This window comes from Podarcis raffonei, chromosome 13, assembly GCF_027172205.1.
Source record: "Podarcis raffonei isolate rPodRaf1 chromosome 13, rPodRaf1.pri, whole genome shotgun sequence".
Lineage (NCBI taxonomy): Eukaryota > Metazoa > Chordata > Lepidosauria > Squamata > Lacertidae > Podarcis > Podarcis raffonei.
This window is the reverse complement of record NC_070614.1, coordinates 1,012,831-1,034,311: the sequence shown is the minus strand read 5'-3', so window position 1 is coordinate 1,034,311 and position 21,481 is coordinate 1,012,831. Positions and strand designations below refer to the sequence as shown.

Below are 21,481 nucleotides of genomic sequence, written 5' to 3'. Positions count from 1 at the left end.
CCTTGAGTCCAAAAACCAGCTCAACAAATGCATTTTTTTTGCGGGGAACAAATGGGATGTGTGCAGCTGCGCCCCCACCTCCCTGCACAAACATGGCAAGAGTTCGTAGCCCAAAAATGGAAAGCAAGCTGCTAAAAACAAGGGGGCTAGCTGCCTAATGCATGGCTGTCAGGGCACAAGGCATCTCCTTCTTCGCCTGAATGAAGAACCTGACACACACACTCTGTTTGTTAAGGGGGCTGGGAGCTGCTAGGAACCCCCTCACAGCAGCTTTAACAAACTACACTTCCCAGGATTCTTTGGAGGAAGTCACATGACTCAAATGTGTTTCCAATGAAGCCCAAGACCCATTCTGTTTTTCCTGCCAGTCCCCAGAGTGAAGTGGAAGGCACAAAACCTTGGACTGAGCAAAGGCTCTGAAGACGGGCACCAGCTCCTCATCTTCATGGTGCTCTGCCCACCGAATTGCAACGTTCAGGATATGGATGGGCTCCTCTCGGAGGTTCTGGAAACGGCAAAGCCACATGGTCAGTTACAGTGACAACCATAGTAACTGTCTGGGAGACGCAGGGTGTACTGGCCTCAAAGTTTCTGGGGCTTAGGAAGTGGTGGGGGGTGTCTGCCAGGGAAACAGGCAAGCTGCTTTGGTCTTGGATTAGGATGAAGCAGCTGGAAGTTAGCTCTGCTTTCCCCAGAAATGTCTGTGCAGGCTGAACAAATGCCATTGTGTCATGGCTTGGAGCCTTCCTAAAAGTAAGTGCTTTAGTGCCTCCCAGATTCCCTCCCATCTGGACTGCAAGAGTAAGTGGGAGGGTGGCAAAGGGGTGAAGCCCCACAGAGGCTCTCCCACCCCATTTGTTGCCCAACTGCAACACAACAGCCCTGCAGTGCGGCCCAGGGGTATTACTCTCCTGTAGCAGACCCTTTCTTCACAGGAGGATGGTGGCAGCAACTACTGGGGAGTAAGATCCATTGGCAGCACTGCAGGACTGTTGTGTTGCAGTTGGACAAGGAACAGGGTGGCAGAGGCTGACCTGGACATTCTGCCTTCCCCACTTATTGGCGAGCCAGCGTGGAGTGTTGGACCAGGACCTGGGAGATCAAATCCCCACTGGCAGTCACTGCCCCTCAGCCTAACCTACCTCACAGGGTTGTTGTGGGGATTAAATGAGGAAGGGAGAAACCTTGTATGCCACCTTGAGCTCCCTGGAGGCCCACAAGTCGCTCACCTTACTGTCTTCTTCATCGTACAGCGTGGCCCTCACCTCACTGAACAAGGGGCTCTCGGAAGGGTTGGGGTCGGCAAAACAGGAAATGACCTCATCAAAGTTTCTGGCACAAAAGAGAAAACAGGGAGCAGAAGAATCAAAGCAGGAATGAGAGGGCCTAAATGCCGATGTGAAGAATAAGGATTGACTGGCTGTTTTTTTCAGTGGCCGCTTGGCTATCTAAACCTGGAAGTACTTACAAGGGCTGTCGCTTGACTTATGGTATAAAAATGTCTGGCAAGTGACAATCGTTGAGAAAATAACTCAGAGCATAAAAGGAATGAGGGCGGAATCAGACAAACTGTATGCAACATGGTAGGTATACAAATAGACCTGGTCTTAAACAGAAACCCTCCAAAGTGTCTTTGAAGATACAGCTCTCTTGAAGAGAATGGCTAGAACTACATTCTTTCCTGGGAATGACTGGTGGTTAATAAAGACTTTTGTGCTGTCCCCAGGATGCTACACACAGGATAATTTGGAAGAGACCTACAATTCACAGAGCGGTTTAGCAATCAATCCTTCTTCAAAGGGAGTTCTGGGAATTGTAGCTGGGAAGGGATCGGGGCCTCCCAACAGCTCTCAGCACCCTGAACAAACAGCAGCTCTCAGAATACTTTGGGAGACATCATAACTATTTAGAGTGGTATCGTAAGCACGTCATGGGTACGGTGTGAATGTGGTCTAGCTGTTTGGTGACATTCCGAAGGCCAGGGTCACAACACATTCCTCCAAAAACATGGCTGTTCAGCTACCTGGTGAAGTCTCCAAATCTGTCAAAAGCCACCATGGCCCCCATCCGCTGGCAAAGAGGAGAAAAGCCGCTGTCCATGAAGAGTTCAGTGCTGTGTCGGGCTAAGTCGGGGTTCGAGATGCTTATGGGCACAGACATCCTACACGCAAAGGAAGGGAAGAATCAGGCACAGCAGAGCCCCAGAGTCATGGAGACAGGACTCTTGGATGACTCAGGGGGTTAGGGCTATTCTCCTAAGGAAACAGGAGTGCTGCAGCAGCACCACGGATCCCCCAGGGCAGCCCTCACTCCTGCCGCCTTGGAGATTTCACAGCTCATGATGATGATCCCACAACTCCCAGCATGGATAGAAGGCTGACCCAGGACAGGTCACAGGAGGTGGCTGCGCACAGCTCATCTCAGCCCTTGAAAGTCCTTGCTCCCAGTGTGGCCCTGAGGCCACAAATTCTGGCTTCTTATTTCCACCTGGAGATTTTGATACTCACTTCTAAGCTTCATAGCAGGGACCAAGAACACGTAAAAAAATAATCATAATCCCATGATCCCGGAAGAAATACCCCTTTCACATGCTTGCCAAAAAGCAAATTAGTTAGCAAGCCCAGAATGAATGAAAGAACCAGGGAAAGGTAGGCAAGGAGTCGTACATGCACTTGCAGCCAGGTTATTCTTTTTACATTGCCACTCATGCTGCACAGTGTAAAGAACCAGACACTCTACCTGCTCAGGGCGGGGCTGCTGCCTCTGAAAGAAGACACACAAAGCTTCCTTACACCTCATGCCCAGCCACTGAGCCACCTGCTCCAATCAGCAGCGGCTATCCAAGGTCTCAGGTGGAGAGGCTAGGGACTGAACCTGGGACCTTCCGGTAGCTCTGCCCCCATGCCCACACCTCCTTTCCAGCCTGCCCTTGTCCAGTTTCCTTCTGCACCAAAGGTCCTCCCATGCACACATGTTGAAGAGCCCCCAAAGCCCCAGGGAGCCAGTGCAAGACGGTCGGTCTCTGGCTCTTGGCTAAGCCCACCTGTTTGGATGGGACGATGGCAGCATGAACTGGAATTCCACCACGCAGGTGCCGTCCGTGAGCTGGCGATGCTGCAGGCTGTTCAGCTCATAGGCGATGTAGGCTCTCCTCACGTACACCTGGGGAGGAAAGAAGGGAATTCCAACGACAGGTGAAGAGCAGCATACTGCTATAATCTTTTCCTCCCCAAACGGGGGTGCTGGCCACAGGTTGGGGTGGTGGTGGTTTTGCTTCTTGGATTTCCCCCAGAAAGGGCACACCTGGAGGGGGAGGGTGGGGAAATGCCGGTTGGAATTGGATGTCAATGACGTCGTGTGAGTGCTGCAACGCATCTGTGAATGGCAGGGGTTTGGGTCCCTCTCTTCCAGCCCTACTGTTCTATGAATGAGAACCCACCCTTCAGATCATGAATGCTGCATGCATTCATCCCCAGCCTGCCAGCAGTTGCCCCAAACTATGCAGCTGCCATCAATGCTACAAGAGCACCCTCCCTTTTTTGGAAGGGGGAAAAATGTCACTGTGTACCATTCAAGCACTACCCTACTCTAGCCTTTGCCATCCTCCCTTTTACCTCAAGGGCTGCCATGCGGACCACCTGGTTGGAGTGATAGAAGAAAGTAGGCAGGACATCAAAGATGGTGGTTTCAGAAAGGATCAGTTTCTAGAAAGGAAGGGAGCAGCAGCGAATGAACAAACAGGCCTGCCGTTGGAGAACACAACACATTTTAGAATCACGCTGGTTTAGAATTTAGAATAATAGGATTTTAGGGTTGGAAGGGATTCCACGGGTATCCAGTCCAACCCCCTGCAAGATTTCAGCTAGGTAATCCATGACAGGGGGCCATCCAACCTCTTCTTAAAACCGCCAAGGAAGGGGAGTCCACCACCTCTCATGCTTCCATGAGGAAGTTTGATTAGAATCACTCAGGCCTCAAATGAGACCAAGGCCCTCTTCCCCACTGCAAGCTTTATATTACTGTAGCAAAGTTAAGAAGATGGAGTTATCACCAACAACCACTGTGTTTGTGTCGTGCACACAGCTGAGGTTTCGACAAAAGCATCAGGAGGCAGCATCCTTACTGGTTTGTGGCATTTGATGCTGCTGCTTAGAGTTCTTCTCTCTATACCCATCTACATCCCTAAAGTATGGATCTGCCCACAGGGCATAATACTCACAAGGAGAAGGAGGAACAGAGTCATGCAAGGAATGAATAAAAACTATAGTTTGAAAATGCTGTCTTCTCTGATAAGCATGCAGGGGTCTTTCTCAGCTAAGTTTATTTACTTTTTTAAAAATGAGGGATTTGATAGACTGACTCTGGGCAAAGGACCAGCTCCACCCTGAGCACTTCTTGGCTAAAGCGTGACTCAAGTTTATGTCATGTATTCGTATCCGACCTGTTTTTCTCTCCTAGGAGCTCAAGGTGGCACACACAATTCTCTTCCTCCCCATTTTATCCTCAAAACAACCCTGTGAGGTAGGTTTGGCTGAGCATGAGTGACTGCCCAAGGACACCCAGGGAGCCTCATGGCCAGGTGGGAATTTAAACCCTGGTCTCTCCTGGGTCCTAGTCCAGCACTCTTGTCAAGACATGACAATGGCTCTTTAGTGTGAACAGATGCTGTCAGTTGCAAGAGCCAGACCTAACAAGCAATCCAGGTCACCTTTAGGTTTTCAGGGCAGAACTGGTGTCCGTACATGTCTATGGCTGAGAGGAAAATGGATTCCACCTGGTTGTGCCTCAGTTCGTAGGAAGGGAGGTGGGAGGCAATCAGCACCTGAGAAGAAAAAGGGGCTTGGGTTCAACCGGCCCAAGGGAAGCAAGGAGAGAGGAATCACAGGGGACCTTTCAAGGCCCCAGCAAACCTTTTGAAACATACAAGTAAAAAGCAAGATTTGTGCACAATTGCTAACTTTTGTGCCATTTATTCTGCCTCCAAGATGGAGGATTTCAAATGATCTGAAAAGCGTGGGAGCAAAAGATCAGGAGAGAATGGAGATGTAAAAGTTAGTGGGGAAAGACACTGAAAGTGCCCCTATCTCTTCTGAGATTTCAAAGACCAGACATTTTCAAACGGTCTTTCCATGCTGACACATACAAAAACTAGAGCACCATCTGTTTTAACCCCAAAGTATAAATCAAACTGTTAATCTTGTTGTCATTCACAGACAACACCTTAAACATAAAAATAATAAATGCAAAATATAGAATACAGCAGGAAAACAAAACATCAGAAATAAAGCAGAACAGCAACACATTGCAATAAGCAAAAGCATTACAGTTTAAAATGCTGAGTAAATTTGTAAAAAACAAAACAAAACAGAACAAAAAACCAACAGAATCAGGTTGGCCATATTACAAAATGAATTGTAGCTGGAATCTGAAGAGTTACCACCTGGACATATCAGGATCATCCTCTTTCTGTCAAACACAGAGTCAATGCTAAGGAGAAGGAACATCTGTAGCCTCCAGATGTCGCTGAGCTACAACATCCATCATCCTGAGACAACTGGCCATGCTGGCTGCTGGGTGCCCAACAACATCCAGAGAGCCACACTCTTCCCATCCATGCCATGTGCTCTGGAAGATCTCCTCAGATTCCTTGAGAAACCCAAACCCTCCTCCAGGGCATGCAAAGCTTGACATGGGGCCGTTTGGAACATTCTCCCCTTAGGCAGCAACACAAAGCCTTGGCACAAAATGCCTGCAGTTCCAGGAATGAAGGAAGAACTCGGGAGTCCCACTGACCTGCCTGGCCCTCAAGGCCACTTTGGAGTGCTCTGTTTTGCTAAGCTGAGTCAGCTCATTTAGAATGACCATCAGCTCATCGGTCAGGGTGTGGTCTCGGCCACAAAGGTGATCCTGGAGGTAAAAAATGCCAGACTGTATTGTCTCTTCCTGCACCAATGTAGAAAGGAACCAGCAGCGGATAGGGAGCCTGGCTTCTGAAGCTGAAAGCAGAAGGGGGAACAACATCTCGGAAGAGGGGTTTCCAGCAGCTCCCTTGCAATTTTTGCTATTGCCAAGAGGCACAATGTTGTTAGCGTAATCTTATTATATTGGTATTGAAATGTTGGCGCTTTTGTATGCTGTTACATTTGCTATTATGCTATTGGGAAATGAAATTGCTCTTGCAGTGGCTGATTTCGAAATGCCTTCCTGTTTTCTTTGTTGCAAGCTGCTTTGAGCAAGATTCATTTTTGTGGAAAAGCATCATACAAATAAAATTTTGAATGAATGGTGAATCTGGGGGCTGCTCCAGAGGTGGCCAAACAACAACTCCCACCAGCCCCAGTCAGAATGACCGATGGCCAGGGAAGATGGATGCTGCTGTCCAACCAGGCCCCGAGGGCCACAGACCTGCTGCACACACAAAAACCTGTGGCTGCCCAGGAAGCCCCTTCCTTGTTCTGAGAGGACTCCTGGCTCTTAGCTTCCTCCTGCTACTCACAATCAACATCGTCACCAGGAGATTCTTCTTTGCCACCTGCGCATGGGAGAAAATGCATTCCAGAACCGGGGTCATGTCGGGCATGTATTGCTCGCGTAGGTGGATCACACATTTGTCATAGTGAGCTGAGACAAAAAGGGAAAATAAAAAGGGGTGCTTGTCAGATTTGGTCTCCCTCTTTCACTCCCATGATGACCGAAGAGCGGCAAACCTGTTGTTGAGCCTACCTTGCTGGAACTGGGTCTCCACCTGCAAATAACACCTTAGGAGATCCAACACGACTGATTTCATGTGGCCTCGGATGCCACTGCGATACCTAAACGAGGGGAACAGATGTATTCCTCTCTTGCTGGGGTTGACAAGAGCTTTTGAAGAGCTGAAGGTGGGTTCAGAGGGGATTTGCTTCTCGTGGTGGGCACCTACATAGCTTTGTCCCACTGATTTTGGTTAAATAGGCTTTGCAGGTTTCTAATGCAAGAGAAAAACCTCCTCAGCCTGTTTACAACAGGCATTGGTAGGATGAGCAACGCCACCTCTTGTAAAGTACTTTCATCTCTCAGCTAAGAATATCATGTTGCTAGCTTGAGGAATTTAATTGTGAAGCATAGCTGTTCGAATAAAGTAGATGAAAAAGTATGAAGGTTTTACTTTTTTTAAAAAAAGGAAGCACATAATTTATGTATCAGGTCAGAGCAAGTTGAACTGGAGATTTAAAACTTTATATATATATATATATCTCCATCACTAACAGCCTTGTCCCCTGTGTTGCTCTGGAATTCTAAGAAACCAAATCTTGATTCAAAATGGTATCCAACTGTATCCCAATGTAAATGAAAATCTGATTCTTGAACTGAGAAGCCACCATGCAAAATTTAGTTATGAAATCTTAAAGATATTGTAACTATAGAGATGTCCAAAAGCATAAGAAAAAAACAACTTTCAAATATATAATGTAGGAAAAGGCCCCAATGGGGTGTTTGCTGCAACTCTCCTCCTTCTAGGCAAGGCCACAGCATATTCATTAAACCAGCCTTCCTCAACCTGGTGCTGTCTAGATGTTTTTGACTAGAACTCAAATCAGCCCCAGCTAGGAAAGCAGAAAAAAACTAGACACCCAGCACACACATTGGGTGTAGGGAATGTATGCTGCATGTAAGTGAAGAGAAAGGCAGGGTGCCCATCCCCTGAACTTGCCTCTGAACTAGCTGCACGATGCTCTGGGTGTTCAGGAAGAAGACCTCCCGGTCAGCTTTCCGCTGCAGGGTGGCTGCATGGCTGTCCAGAATGCTGGCAATCTGGGAGGCAAAAGAACATCAGAAGAGCCTGGCTGCTGGCTCCAGCCAGTGGCCCATCTAGTCCAGCCTCCTGTTCTCACAGGGGCCAAGCAGATGCCTGTACGACATCTGCAAGCAGGACCTGAGCACAAGAGCCCTCTCCCCTGAAGCTGTTTATGGACCCTAGCATGTCTTTTAGAGGACCGAAAGAGAGGGCAAGGAGAAAAACTAGAGGAGATGACTTGGGAGCTGCCTGTTTCTGCACTTTCAGTTCTGTGCCCATGCTTCTTTCTCCAGAGCAGCAGAGGATGTTCATAGAATCAAAGAACTGTAGGACTGGAAGGGACCTCAAGGGTCATCCAGTCCAACTCCCAGCAATGCAAGAATCACAGCAAAATAATCCCCGACAGATGGCCATCCAACCTCTGTTTAACAACCTCCAGTGAAGGAGAGCCTTCTGGGGGAGTCCACTCCACTACTGAACAGCTCTTACCATCAGAAAGTTGAATCCATTGGTTCATGTCCTACCCTCTAGAGCAGCAGAAATCAAGCTCACTCTATCCTCTGTATGAGCGCCCTCATATACTGAAAGTAAGGCCAAGTCCCCTCTCAGTCTCCTCTTTCCCAGGCTAAACATCCCCAGCTCCTTCAACCTGTTCCTCATCAGGCTGGGTTTCCAGACCCCTGTTCATCTTGGTCGCCCTCCTCTGCACACCTTCCAGGTTGTCCATATCCATCTTAAATTGTGGCACCCAGAACTGGACAAAGATTCCAGGTGGGGCCTGACAAAGTCAGAATAGAGCTGTACAATGACTTGAGCTGGACACTAGACTTCTGTGGATGCAGCCCAGGATTGCATTGGACCCCTTTGCTGTCGCATATTAACACATCACAATCTGGAGGACCCCTGCATGCCAACTGCAGAAGAGCAGTAACTTCAGTTACACAGACTTAGGGAGGGGTAGGGGAGGGGAAACTCTGCACAAAGCTCAAGAACACCCCCAGTTCTCTCAGGATCCCCCCTGGGCCTCCCCAGAATTTCTTTGAAGGCAGCCCATCCCCAGTCCTCCGGGCATCACCCGCCCTCCCCCCACTGCAGGCCTCACTTGCTGGCTGGGGAACTGGCACAGCACTGAGGTGATGTTGCTGGCATACTGGGCCATCACTTTCCGGATTGACTTCTCCACAGATGGCGGGATGCGGCCCGAAATGCTTGTCATGATCTCCTGCAGCTCCAGGAGAGGAAGAGAGGGGTCCCGGAGGGTCTTCATCAGCTTGAAGACCCATTCTTTGAGCTGAACAACAACATCAAAAAGGAGTAAATTATCAGGGACACAAGGACCTCCCAAATAAGACACAGATTCACAGTTTGGGAAAAGGCAAGTTCAGGGGCATCGGCAGTTTGTGCTGAGGGGCTCTACTGGTATAGGGACTGCCAAGGAACCCAAGGGAAGTACAATGGTACCTCGGTATGCGAACGGGATCCGTTCCGGAGCCCCATTCGCATCCTGAACAGAACGTAAGACGCGACAGTGCGTCTGCGCGTGCACGGGTCGTGCTTCGCCGCTTCCGCGCATGCGCACGATGTCATTTTGACTATCTGCGCATGTGAGAGCGACGAAACCCGGAAGTAACGCACTCCATTACTTCCAGGTCGCCACGGAGCGCAACCCAAAAGTGCTCAACCTGAAGCGTATTTATCCCAAGGTATGACTGTATTAAGAGAAGTTCTGCACATCTGAGAAAACTGTCTGGAGCAATGAAAGCCAGCTTTGGCCAGGACTGCCTGGGAGCCTCCCCAGCACAAGGAAGAGGCCCCACTTGCTTTGCTTGTGGAAGATCCCTTGCTTGTTCCTGCCAGGAACTGCTGAGCCCTATTCCTCATTACCACCACAGCCTCTGACGTGGCTCAGTCCTGCCACCCCCTAGCTCCCCCCAGCAGGAAGGAGATTAGAAGAAGGCTTCCTGTCCCTGTGGGACTTTGTTGGCCTCCAGGGCAGCCCACAACCTCCTTGCTTTCTGTGCAGGACAAGTGAAGCATCTGGCATGAGAGGGTGTGGGACTTGGCTTTGACTGATAGATCTGTTGTTTGTATTGTTTTAGATTAATCTTAATAAAAATCATATTACAAAAGCTCACACATGCAAAACCAGCCAGGGGTCTTTGCACACAAGGAGACCACCCCCCTTACTTTGGTGCTGAAATACGGCTCTGGCAAACAATATCCATTCATGACGTTCATCAGGCTCTCCAGCACGTTGTGGAAGACCTGGTGCAATTTCTCACCGAGGATGGGCAGGGGCTGTTGAGTGGGCAGCCCACCGGTGTACAACTGGGCCTGGAGGTGGGGATGGGGAGACATTGGGGAGGGCAGCACAAGAAGGAAGAAAGCAGAGAAAATCCTTTTAGAATCCAGAAGGCCGGAGCAGAGGGGGAGGAGAGCCCAGCCTTCCTTTCCCAATCAGCCTCGGCTCACTTACCAGGTGGACTTTGGTGGGGTTGTCCAGCTCAAGCCTCGCCACCACGCAGCCCGTCTCCAGCAATGTACCTGGCCGCTTCACGTAATGGATGAGGCCCGATTCCTCCACTGCCAAGGTCACCACCATCTTCATCACCTGTTTGGAGAGTGACAGGAGGCTTCCTCACCCTTGCTGACAGGCCTCGGATGAAAGCTGCATTCACGCAGGGCTGGATTAGCCCTTAAGCAAAATAAGTGTGCGCTTGGGGCATCCAGGGAAAGGGGGCACCCCAGAAATGATCCACTCATCCCCACCCACTCTGCAGCTGAAAGTTCATTGCGCCCAATACGCTCCCGTTTGCCCCTGCCATGCGGTGGCTGGGAAGGCAGCTCCAGAGCATCTTCAGAAATGCTTCCCAGCCGGCCAATGCCAGGGCTACCTCGATTTCCGCATAGCTGTGGCCCACACAGACGTGTCCCCCGTCATCCACCGTGTACTGCAGGAGCTTCCCAGCAGAGGGAGAACAGAGCAAGGTTGGGTCGTTCTCCTTTTCAAAGTCACAGGTTTTATTGCCAATGGTGATGCGGTATCTGGAGCCGAAAAGAGACGGGGGGGGGGGTTAGCTTTTAGGGTGTTAACTGCTACCCATTGCAGAGAGAAGGGTGTCCCTTTACCGTTGCGTCTTTCAATCAGTTGCTGTGACCAAGAAATCTTAAGTTAAATATTCATTTTAAATATTTAAACTAATTTAATGGGGGGGATTAATTTGCCAATGAATGTACAGAATAGTTCTCAAGCACAGGATGTGGAACGCCCAACCTCAGAAGGTGGAGGATTCTCCCTTTCTTGGAGGTTTTGAAACAGAGGTTGGATGGCCACCTGTGAGTGATTCTTTAGGTGTGATTCCTGCATTGTGGGGGTTGGGCTAGCTGACCCTTGGGGGTCCCTTCCAACTCTCATGCTTTTTTTGCTTCAGATTTATGCTATGACAAAAACACCAGATTAAAACAGATCACTGCCACCTGCCAACCATATAAGCAGTTTTAATAAATAGTTGTATTAAAAATAGTATTTGCACATGTAAAAAAAATTAAAATCTGTTGCCCAATTAATTGAGGCACCATTTAGTTGATTAATCTAGCTACTTATAACTTTAACACTGCAGCTCTAGTTGCTATGCTTTTCTTTAGAGTTCCCCCCTTTTTCTATGTGAGCTGTTATTGCTTTTATGCTAATCTTTCCTCCCTCTTCTAAAGGTTTGTCTTATCTGGTCTGGGAATTGAATGCAGGACCTCACAGCCAAAGTGAAATGCACAGCCCTGGCCTACAGCTCCCAGCCTAAGCTGCTAGCCATTCCATCACAGGCAACTGCGACTTAATTGTGAGCAAACGGCTGCTGCACGTGTGCCCAGACAAGGCCGCTCTCTTGCCTTGTAGGTGGCCTGGAAAAGCTTCTCTCCCTTGCTAAGCCTTGAACTGGATTCCACAAAGAGCAAGAAGCAGCAACTCAGAAATCCACTTACCGGTCCGTTTCTTCCTTCATGTACGTGGTATAACTGTTGCCATCGTAGGAGAGCAGGAGCCCCCCGTCATTCAACCTGTGGACGTCGATCTCTATGTGGGTATTGTTCATTATGATCACGTAGGTAGACAGAGACTGGCGAGCAACCTGCCCAAGCGCCAGAAAAAGAAAATGGGAGCCTTTTTCCCATCTTCCCCTCAGAGTGGGAAGGAAACCCCCAAGTTACCCCATCTATCACCCTGCCCACTTCCAACCTCACAATACACACTGCAGAGTCAGATATCCAAACAGCCAGACCTGCGTGTGGATAAGCTGCCTCAAGGAAGCCTTGTTTTCATGTTTGGCTGGCCTGCAGCAGCTGTTCTGCTGAAACCATGGTGGGGATGAAGGGGGAGAGATGGGGCAAATAAGAGCATTTTCCCCTTGTTTGCTTTTTGCAAGCTTTCAGAGGGCTTTCCTGGGTCTTTTTGTCATTTTGGGGACAAAATTGCGTGGTCAGAAAAGCATTATACATCTTCTCATAGGAATCAAAAGAAAATGTTGACTTGTTACACAAACACTCTCATGACAAACCATTTCCTGAGGACTGATTATGTTCAGGTAGTGGCACCTGTATTTACCGTATTTTTCGCCCTATAGGACGCACTTTTTCCCCTCCAAAAATGAAGGGGAAATCTGTGTGCGTCCTATGGGGCAAATACAGGCTTTCGCTGAAGCTTGGAGAGCGAGAGGGGTCGGTGCACACCGACCCCTCTCGCTCTCCAGGCTTCAGGAAGCTATCTGCAAGCCTGGGGAGCCCACGGGAGTTCCCGCAGGGCTCCCTAGTCTGCGGATAGCAGCCTGCTGTTCGGCGCGCGGGGCGCCCTGAAGCAGAGCGCCCCGCACTTCGGGCAGACATCGGCCAGCCCCACAAGCTCGGGGGACAGCAGGGAGGCGGAGCACCGCCATACCGCTGTTCCCCGACCTGGTTTGGTTTCCCTGACCTGGTTTTGGGGGGGGAAATAGAGGAAAAATTTTTTTCCTTTATTCCCCCCCAAAAAACTAGGTGTGTCCTATGGGACGGAGCATCCTATGGAACGAAAAATACGGTATGTCCCATGATGAACAACTTCATTATCTTCTTACTCCCTAAGCAACAGGTACAGCCTGCTCTCCAATCAAGTTCCCAAGCCGCACCCTGCATACCAAGACTCCCGGTGGGAAGCCGCCTTGTGTCAAGTCCATGTAGCCCAGTGTTGCCTGCACTGGCTGGCAGGGGCTCTCCGGGGCTTCAGACAGGAGTCTTTCCCCAGCCTAACTGGAGTAGTCTTTGCGGACTGAGCCTGGGACATTTGGCACACAAATCAACTGGCTCTCTGAGCCTTCCCCTTTGGATCAACCTTTCGCAAGCATTACCTTGAGTGAGTATTTCATGCCTTCATAAATAAGCTCAACGTCAACAATGTTCAAAAGTGAGGCTGCTGGTAGGACTTGGCCCCTGGAAGACAATCCCATCTTAGCACAAAAATTGCCCTACAATCCTCTTCCTCCCCTCTCCACCGCCCTTCAGTTACTCTTCAGAACAATCTTTTGAAGACAGATCTGCAGAGCACCTTTAGAATACTCTAAGCATTCCACACACACACACTTTGCTGCTATGCTTGGACAGCTGCTCTTTAGCTATGCTGCCACTCCCTGCAACATAATTTGCGACTGCAAGTCAGCACCAAAGCCCAGGTGAGTAGGAAGAGTTTCTCAAATGCGGCTGAGTGGTGTAACACCCCCAACACTCCTTTAGGTGGCGCTTTACCTTTCAAGCGAATGCAGGAAATCATCCATAGACGTCCTGAACAGAGCATCCGCCACGTTGAGAGCGCCACAGACCACACCCAGAATAGTGTCTGGCTTCTCTGCCTGAAGGGAAAATAATGTAGGCAGACCGATAGACAGACAACTTCTTCATAAGAAGAAAGAATTCAGACCAAGGTGCTCACATCTTTGAATCCCAAAAGGTTAATAAAAAATATGCAGTATATATTCAGAAGCATGGCATAAATGACTGGCACCCGGAGCTCGGCTCACCTGCACTTTCTCTGCAATCAGGTGATCTAGCCAGCTGGTGTCAGTCTCGTTGGCCTGGAAACTCTCTGTTTCCAGCAGCTTGACCAGGTACTCGACTGTTGTCCTGAAGTCCCCACGGATGGACAGCTCCTTCAGAGCTACTACTAAGTTTCTGAGAAGATAACCCTTCTTATTAAGGTACAGATCTGCCTCAGGAGATTTTATTTTTATTTTTTATCTAGACTCTGCATACAACAATAAATTTGCTTTTCTCAAAAAGATAGCTGGAAATTTGATTTATCAGGGGGTGAAGCAAGGCCCTTTCTGAAGTATCATCCAATCACAGCCTGGTAGATGTTACTGGAAATGCTGGTATGAAAAGAGGCAGTCTTGCATCTCCTCTCCTCTCCCTAATAACATCTGCAGGGCAACCCTTTGCATTCACTCAGTTGGGATTATTCCCAAACAGATGTGGATAGGATTGCAGTCTGATCATCTAAAAAGTTTACCATCACATCATGAAGCCACACATTTCCTTATCCTCAAGCTACACTTTGATGACTGCCATTTGAGGGGGAAAGCTCACAGCCTAACATCATGGCTCTTGTTTTAACTTACTGCAGGGGTGGGGTAGCTTTGGCCCTCCAGATGTTGCTGAACTACAACTCCCATCAGCCCAAGCAAGCATGCCCAAAGGCCAGGGGTGATGGGAGTTGTAGTTCAGCAACAGTTAAAAGCAGCTATTTAAAACATTCAAATAATAATTAACCTCAATGATAAGCTAAAATCAGATTAAAACAACATGCCAACATTCAATGTATCTGGGCAGGCTTGCCTAAACAAAAGTGGTTCTCACAGGTGTGAAAAAGAATACAGTGAATATCTATTCACTGTATAGATTCACAGTGGTATCTATAGGCAGGGAGTTCCAAAGTGTGGTGCGGCCGCAATGTGGAACAAATGTTATATGGCACCTCCAAGGGTGCCCATTCTGAAGCTCAAAGCAGTCAAGTGAGCATATGCAGGGCAAGGTGATCTCGCAGGTAACCTGCTCCCAACTCCTTAAGGCCACTAAGGTTGATGACAGTGAAATACTCACGAGATGGCTTCCTCTCGGTTCTCTCCCCAGGAGAAACAGTGTCCAAACTGAGAGTCAGCAAATTCATGCAAGCCGCCAGTGGCTGCCACACTGAAGTACCCCCAGACGTTCTTGTTGCTGCGGAAATTCAGCTCCTGCACGGTGCCAGAGCTTGGCTTGAAGCCCTGCAAGGTGCAAAAGAGAGACATGGGGAGCAGGAAAGTGTGGGGGGGGGAGAACATGCATTTACACTTTTGCCTTATTTCCCCGTCGACTTTTAAGTGAGGTCTCAAAAGGCAGCTTGCCACAAAAATGGTAAACATGAGACAGCAGAGTCACTGAAAAGCATAGATGGTGTTACCTGACCAGTACTAAGAAAAACCGGATGTGGGCTTTAATGTCCCCAGGTCTTTACTACAGTGTGATCGTATCATAGGCACTCACTCTTAACTTGAATTATTTCAACCATACGTGGTAGAACATGATTGAAATTCCACAAGTTAAATCCAAGCAAGGCAGAAAGCTTAAAAGCTCTTTTTGTGTCCACTTTGACGCTCCCCATCTTGCTTGAAGGGGCAAGGCCCAGGCAGTGCCCTCATTAAGGGGGGGGCTCTTGCAGATCTTGCAGGGTCATCTGAGTTCCTGCAAGATCTTCTCCAAGCAATCCTGGACTTAATTGTGTTTTGTTGCAGCTGCTAGTCCTTGCTGCTTCATCTTGAATAATAATATTTAATAATAAACTTCATTGTTATATGTTCATATTTAATGGTTGCTGGATTGTGCTTTTATTTCATTTTTAGATTGTAAGCAGCATAACAGAACCTTAGGTGGAAAGCTGGGGTCCAAAAAATTAAATAAATAAACAATAGGCAATTTGTGAACTCCTGTTGCACAGAAGTTTGACACTGCTTGATAAAAGGATTCACATCCCACACGCTTGCAATGTGGACCCAAGCTCTCTCAGCATCCCCTCTCCATCTCCTTACAGGTAAGGACAGTTTGAGTCTCCATGACTGACCTCATCAGGATTTTCACTGGTGATCCGTGCTGCAATCACGTGGCCCCTGGGGACGGGCACATTGCTGAGGCTCTCGAAGGCAATGGGAGAATCCCCCCAGGGGGGTTCTCCATAGAGGGTTCGGATGTCCTTCAGTCTGTGCAAAGGCACACCCATCGCAATCTGAGAGGAGGAAGAGAAAAGAAGGGGCAAAAGGAAACAGAATTCCTTGGACCTTTCAGGGTCTTTTACAAACATTTTATTTCATGGGATGCAGTTATCTTCTTTGCATCAGAACACATGGCAAGATATTGGCTGCATTCCATGGCAGTTTATTCTGTTTTCTTGACATTTCCCTGACTGTTAATTTCTGCATTCTATTTGAGTTTTCAGATAACATAAAAACTACTTCTGGTAATATGGTGTACATTTAGCACTCATTTCCATGATATTTGCTTCCAGAAAATAAATCTATTTGCAAATAACATGGAAACAAGTGCTAAACTTGTGCTATATTCCACTATATTTCAGGAAGTGTCTTTTACATCACGTGAAAGCTCAAATATAAACCAGAACTTAACAATTAGGGAAACAACAGGAAAATGAAATAAACTGCCAAGTGAATGCACATAACCCTTAAAGGCTTATTCACATTTCCTCTTTTCCCTCTGCTTCCCGCCAGAGAAAACTGCTTTTTGATGCTCAATCAGAGCAGAGTGCAATTCGGGTTTTCTCCAGATTGATGTTTGCTCTAATTTAGCACTAAAGAATGGGTTTTCCATGGGAAAGGAGCGGGGAAAGGGGGTAACTGCTCGGACCTGTGCCTAGAAAACAAGTGGGAGTGTGGATGAACCCATAGTCTCAACCGCAGCTAAGAGATTAGGAGTGGCTTGTAAAAATCCCATACTCCTTTTTTCTCTCTTTTACAGGCTCCCATACGCTCATCCACAGTTGAAGAACACATGTGCACCAAGTCTTAATCATGTTTAGCACTAATCAGGTTCCCCTCTTAACCAGGGTCTGCAAGCTCACTTCAGACTCCGGTTATTTCCTCTGCTACATTCTTATGGAGAAGAGCTAAATGCAGACACCTGGCCAGCTGCTGTGGGAAGGAGGTTGCTGGATTAGATGGGCACTTGGCCGGATCCAGCAGGGCTCTTCCTACATTCTTTACTGCAATGGAAGAGCCAGTGTGGCTGGCGTGCTGGACGAGGACCTGGGCTATCAGGGTTCAAATCCCTCCTTGCCCATGAGGCTCACTGGGTGTGACCTTGTGCCAGTCACTGAATCACTGCCTCTCTGCCTCACCGACTTCACTGGATAGGTAAAGGAGGGTTGTTTGGGGAATGAACGTGAAGAGGGAGAACATATGGCACCCTGGAGTACCATGGAGGAAAAGATGGGATAAAAATGCAATAAATAAATTACTACAATGAAAAAGACCTTAAAGAGACTGACTTTTGGTGGTATGAGAACAACACCAGGCTTAGAAATTTCTAGGTCCCTGCAAAGAACCTGCTTCCCACTAGTCCTAGAGAACAGGGATGGGTCCCCTGTGGTCCTCCAGATGTTGCTGGAACTACAACACCCATCATTCCTGACCACTGGCCATGCTGGCTGGGGAGGGCCACGGGACAAAAACCCCATTTAGTAGTATCTGAATTACCTGAAGCTGGGCAGCAGGCAAGTTAACATCAGCAATCATCTCGGTGCAAGGGTGTTCCACCTGCAGGCGCGGATTCAGCTCCAGGAAGTGGAAGCTGCCATCTTCACTGTAGAGGTATTCCACCGTTCCCGCACTCACGTATCCCACTATTTTGGCAAGTCGTACAGCGCACTGTGGAGAAAAGCAGCCATGCAAAATAAGCCTCCATAAAACACGCAATGCCTTGGGAGAGTAACAGGAACAATTGATCCAGAGAAGTGCACGCTTCTACATTATCTGAAACTGTGACTTTAATTTTTCTTGCATTGTGATATATTGGCTGCTTTGGAGAACTGAATTTTGAAGAATAAGGAATATGTTCAGCAAGTAAAGAAACAAAATAGTTTGCGGTGAAGGTGAGATTTGAACACGGGACAAGGACCAGTGTGGTACTGCAGTCGGAGTGTTGGGGCAGGGACTAGGGAGACACAGGTTCAAATCCACACTCACCCCCAAAGTACTACGGGTGACCCTGGTCTCAGCCTGATCTACAGCACAGGGTGGTTGTGAGTGTGAAGGAAGGAGGGGGAGGAGGAAGAGGGCAAAAGGGAACCATGAGGAGGTCTTTGGAGAAGAGGCAGTCTATAAAGGGAAATAAATAATAAAATGAAAAACAGGGATGCGGGCCTGTGGGAAAGGGAAGTCACCACAAAAAAATTATATGCATTTTAGTGCACATTCCACCCAGTATATAAATTTTTGTTATGTCATTTCTGCACAATTTCCCAAGCAAGTTCCCCTAATGCATCAACTTTTTCTTTGTTATTTTCTATGTGCATTTCCCCCCAATATAGGCAATATACGTAGGCCATTTACACGGGGGTTACGTTCTAAGGAACCACATGTGTCAGTGAAATTGCACATATCTGAAACACCACTGAAAAAGCCTGCAAACACCTCGTTCTGCGCATATTGAACCTATGTAAATGAGAGGTTGCCTGTATACCTGCATTGCAAAACTCAGAAAAACATGATTTGCGAATGGTGGCTGCAGTTCAGTTTGCTTATTGTTTTGGTGCGTGCAAACAAGGAGATGGGGACAGGGGTCTCTGTCAACGCTTGGGTGCCAGGTGCCATTTTGAATCAGAATGGCAGACCAAAATGCGGGTTTGCTGTGACTTTGCCTGGTTTTTGGCATGATGGGTCCAAACTCATGAATTACACCATCCATTTTATAAAAAACATCTTTTATTTCTAAAAGTCCTGAGGAGCACCAGGCACTCTCTACTACTGTAGAATAAGAATCCAGTTATTGTGGTCCCAGACAAAGGGCTAGCTAAAATAAGAATAGAGAAAGCTGCCTTTTACCAAATCAGAACATTGGCCCAAGCCAGCTTAGTGCTGTCGACACGGACTGGGAGTCTCTCTCAGCCCTACCTGGGAATCCTTGGGGATGGAACCTGGGACCTTCTGCATGCAAGGCAGGTGGTCTACCACAGAGCTATGACCCTGTTGGAAAACTCAGGTGTGTGTACCTGTTCCATGTATTCAAACACAGACGTTGCTGCTACAGTTGCTGGAGCTTCTTCAATAATCTTTTGGTGCCTCCTTTGGATGGAGCAGTCCCGGCTAAACAACGAAACCGCGTTCCCATACTGATCTGCTAAGACTTGGACCTCAAGGTGACGGGCGTGCTGCAACAACTTCATCACAAAGATCGGAGAGCCTGGAGCCTCACTCTGCACCTAGAATCACAGAATCATAGAATTGTGGAGCTGGAAGGGACCCAAAAGGTCATCTGATCCAAGGCCCCGCAGTGCAGGAATCAATGCTACACAATCCACACCAGCTGGATAGGAGAGAGCTGAGATGGGTGTGGGTGACAAAAAACCCACCAATTAACACAAAGCAATCCAAAGCAGTCCATAACCTGGTCATTGCCTTTGGGGCCAGTTGGGAGTTTCTGAGTTGTAGAAAGTGATGCATGCATTACAACAAGCCAGTCTGGAAGTTACCAGAGCATGGAGTACAGCAGCCAAGTCATGTTGGCTATGGCCTTCCAGGTACCTTCCAGAGCAGCATTACTCAAGGTTGGGACTGGGGAAGGATGTGAGCGGAGGACAGGACAAGGCTATGAGACACCCAAAGTTTGGTGTTTTGAAGTTTCGGGGGGGGGGAGGCTTCTGGAGACAGTTTACTGGTGCTGAATTGTGTGGGCCATAAGGTAAGGAAGATCAGGAAAGGGCAGGGGGGGAGCAAAACTCAAAGAACGCAGAGGCACAAAAGCACACTGTACAGACAGATGCCAGGACGCTTCTGCTGGGCACAGGGGTTTCACAACAGAGATTTCACCCTGGAGAGCTGGCCTGATAATGTGAGTCATCACCTGAACAAACAATTTCCAGGGTGCTTGCTTGGGAGTAATCTCCACTGAATTTAATGGAATTTACTTCTGAGTAAATATGCATAGGACTGCATATACACCAGGTAGTTGTATGAGGCCAGTGAATTGAATGTGCATGTGATGAAACCCAAACACTAAGAAATAAATTGTTGCAACATATATACTGCAGCAGCTTAGGAGAGGCATCCACCCTGTGCAGGAGTGAACAGGGAGCATCCTTTCTAAGCCATGTTCATGTTAATAACAAACACAGTAAATGCTGCTCAGTTAATCAGAGGCGTTTTTTAGTCAACCAAAGTGGTCTTTCAAATCGTCAAAGTTGCACCCTACTGAAAACTCCTGCCTTAAAGGAATGCAGATGTCACAGACTGATTCACATCTGTTAATGATTTATGCCTCTCCAAGGGCAAACTCCACGGCAGGCGGCAACGCTGGAAGCAACATTTGTGCTGTTTGTTATGAACACATTAAAACAACCCATGTGTTTAATCTGGATTCAGCATTGGGAGAAAAAGCCCAATTTTTTTCCACAGGAAAGCCCAAAGTACAGATCTGCCAATTTTAATAAATGTGAACACATTTTCAGATATTCTGAAGAAGCCAAAGGTTTAAGGATTCTCTGTTGTGCGGCTTTTGGGAGGCAGGGCCGGAAAACCTTTTTCAGCTTGAGGGCCGCATTCCCTCATGAACAGAACTTTCTGAGGGCCACATACCAGCTGTGGGGGGGCCAGAGTGGGTGGAGCCTTGGGGGGGCCTTTTCCCATTGCACAGTAGACTACCTGCAAGCCACACAAGCGCCACACAGCTCTCCTCAAGAGGCACTGTCACAGTTCCAGGATACATCTAGCCAAAGCCCTCAAGGAGGGAGTGGAGAAATGCGATTTGGGGGGAGTCCCGAGGGCCAGACAGAGAGGACTCAATGTAGAGCCATATTCAGCTCCTAGACTTGAGGTTCTCTGCACCCGCGGCAAAGAGCAGCATCTGAATTTCATTTTAGTGTATTTGTAACATACCCCGGCCTCAACTTCCAAAAGGAAGCCTAGCAGTCAACATGCTTTGTCCTTGGCTATGGAAACTTTTCATACATGAAGCAAAACCTCAGATAGTTGCAAATGTTCTGAAGTGGCACTTGCATGGATTATAAGATTATAAAATGGATATTTTAGTGTGGCAGCACCTGCACTCTGGAACCCCCTGCCTATTTACACCAGGCACTCTTTTTGGCACCAGCTAAAAACATTATTGTTTAGACAAGCCTACCTAGATATGTGGAATGTTGATGTATTTTTAATTCATTTATTGCAGTTTATTGCTGATTTTATCTTTTGAACATCAAAGAATTGTTTTTACTTATAATTTTATTAACTCTCTTTGCAAACTGATTTGATGGTTTGTTTGTTTGTTTTACAATCAAGTGGCGTATACATTCTATGAAATTAAATTAATTAATACAGGAATGCCACATTAACATAACGAGTTAACCGTAAACAAACAATTAAACATTTAATTGTTAAGTGGAGAAAAGGGCGGGGTAAATTAATAATAAATCCACCACGGCAGCTTTCA

General features: G+C 47.8%; 1 protein-coding gene across 16 annotated transcripts in view; it reads right to left on the bottom strand.

Moving 5' to 3' along the window:
* The window catches only part of ACACB (acetyl-CoA carboxylase beta), a 61,061-nt gene that overhangs the window by 15,823 nt on the left and 23,757 nt on the right, over nucleotides 1-21,481 (bottom strand). For 11 of the 16 annotated variants that reach the window (XR_008327372.1, XR_008327371.1, XM_053363294.1 and 8 more), the window contains 23 exons: nucleotides 19,047-19,256; nucleotides 17,533-17,703; nucleotides 15,888-16,049; nucleotides 14,891-15,054; nucleotides 13,813-13,963; nucleotides 13,541-13,644; nucleotides 13,147-13,228; nucleotides 11,753-11,898; nucleotides 10,669-10,819; nucleotides 10,251-10,385; nucleotides 9,962-10,108; nucleotides 8,877-9,065; nucleotides 7,691-7,791; nucleotides 6,724-6,812; nucleotides 6,497-6,621; nucleotides 5,794-5,907; nucleotides 4,709-4,822; nucleotides 3,615-3,704; nucleotides 3,044-3,162; nucleotides 2,740-2,763; nucleotides 2,024-2,161; nucleotides 1,230-1,332; nucleotides 398-505 (listed from right to left, as the gene is read on the bottom strand). Coding sequence is in view for 14 of the 16 variants with exons in the window: in XM_053363294.1 (XP_053219269.1) it covers nucleotides 398-505; nucleotides 1,230-1,332; nucleotides 2,024-2,161; nucleotides 2,740-2,763; nucleotides 3,044-3,162; nucleotides 3,615-3,704; nucleotides 4,709-4,822; nucleotides 5,794-5,907; nucleotides 6,497-6,621; nucleotides 6,724-6,812; nucleotides 7,691-7,791; nucleotides 8,877-9,065; nucleotides 9,962-10,108; nucleotides 10,251-10,385; nucleotides 10,669-10,819; nucleotides 11,753-11,898; nucleotides 13,147-13,228; nucleotides 13,541-13,644; nucleotides 13,813-13,963; nucleotides 14,891-15,054; nucleotides 15,888-16,049; nucleotides 17,533-17,703; nucleotides 19,047-19,256 (2,937 nt within the window). In the remaining 2 variants the exon portion in view is untranslated. Of the gene's footprint in view, nucleotides 1-397; nucleotides 506-1,229; nucleotides 1,333-2,023; nucleotides 2,162-2,739; nucleotides 2,764-3,043; nucleotides 3,163-3,612; nucleotides 3,705-4,708; nucleotides 4,823-5,793; nucleotides 5,997-6,496; nucleotides 6,622-6,723; nucleotides 6,813-7,690; nucleotides 7,792-8,876; nucleotides 9,066-9,961; nucleotides 10,109-10,250; nucleotides 10,443-10,668; nucleotides 10,820-11,752; nucleotides 11,899-13,146; nucleotides 13,229-13,540; nucleotides 13,645-13,812; nucleotides 13,964-14,890; nucleotides 15,055-15,887; nucleotides 16,050-17,532; nucleotides 17,704-19,046; nucleotides 19,257-21,481 lie in introns of those variants that run through there. The other 5 variants (XM_053363287.1, XM_053363285.1, XM_053363296.1 and 2 more) reach the window with 5 other exon arrangements.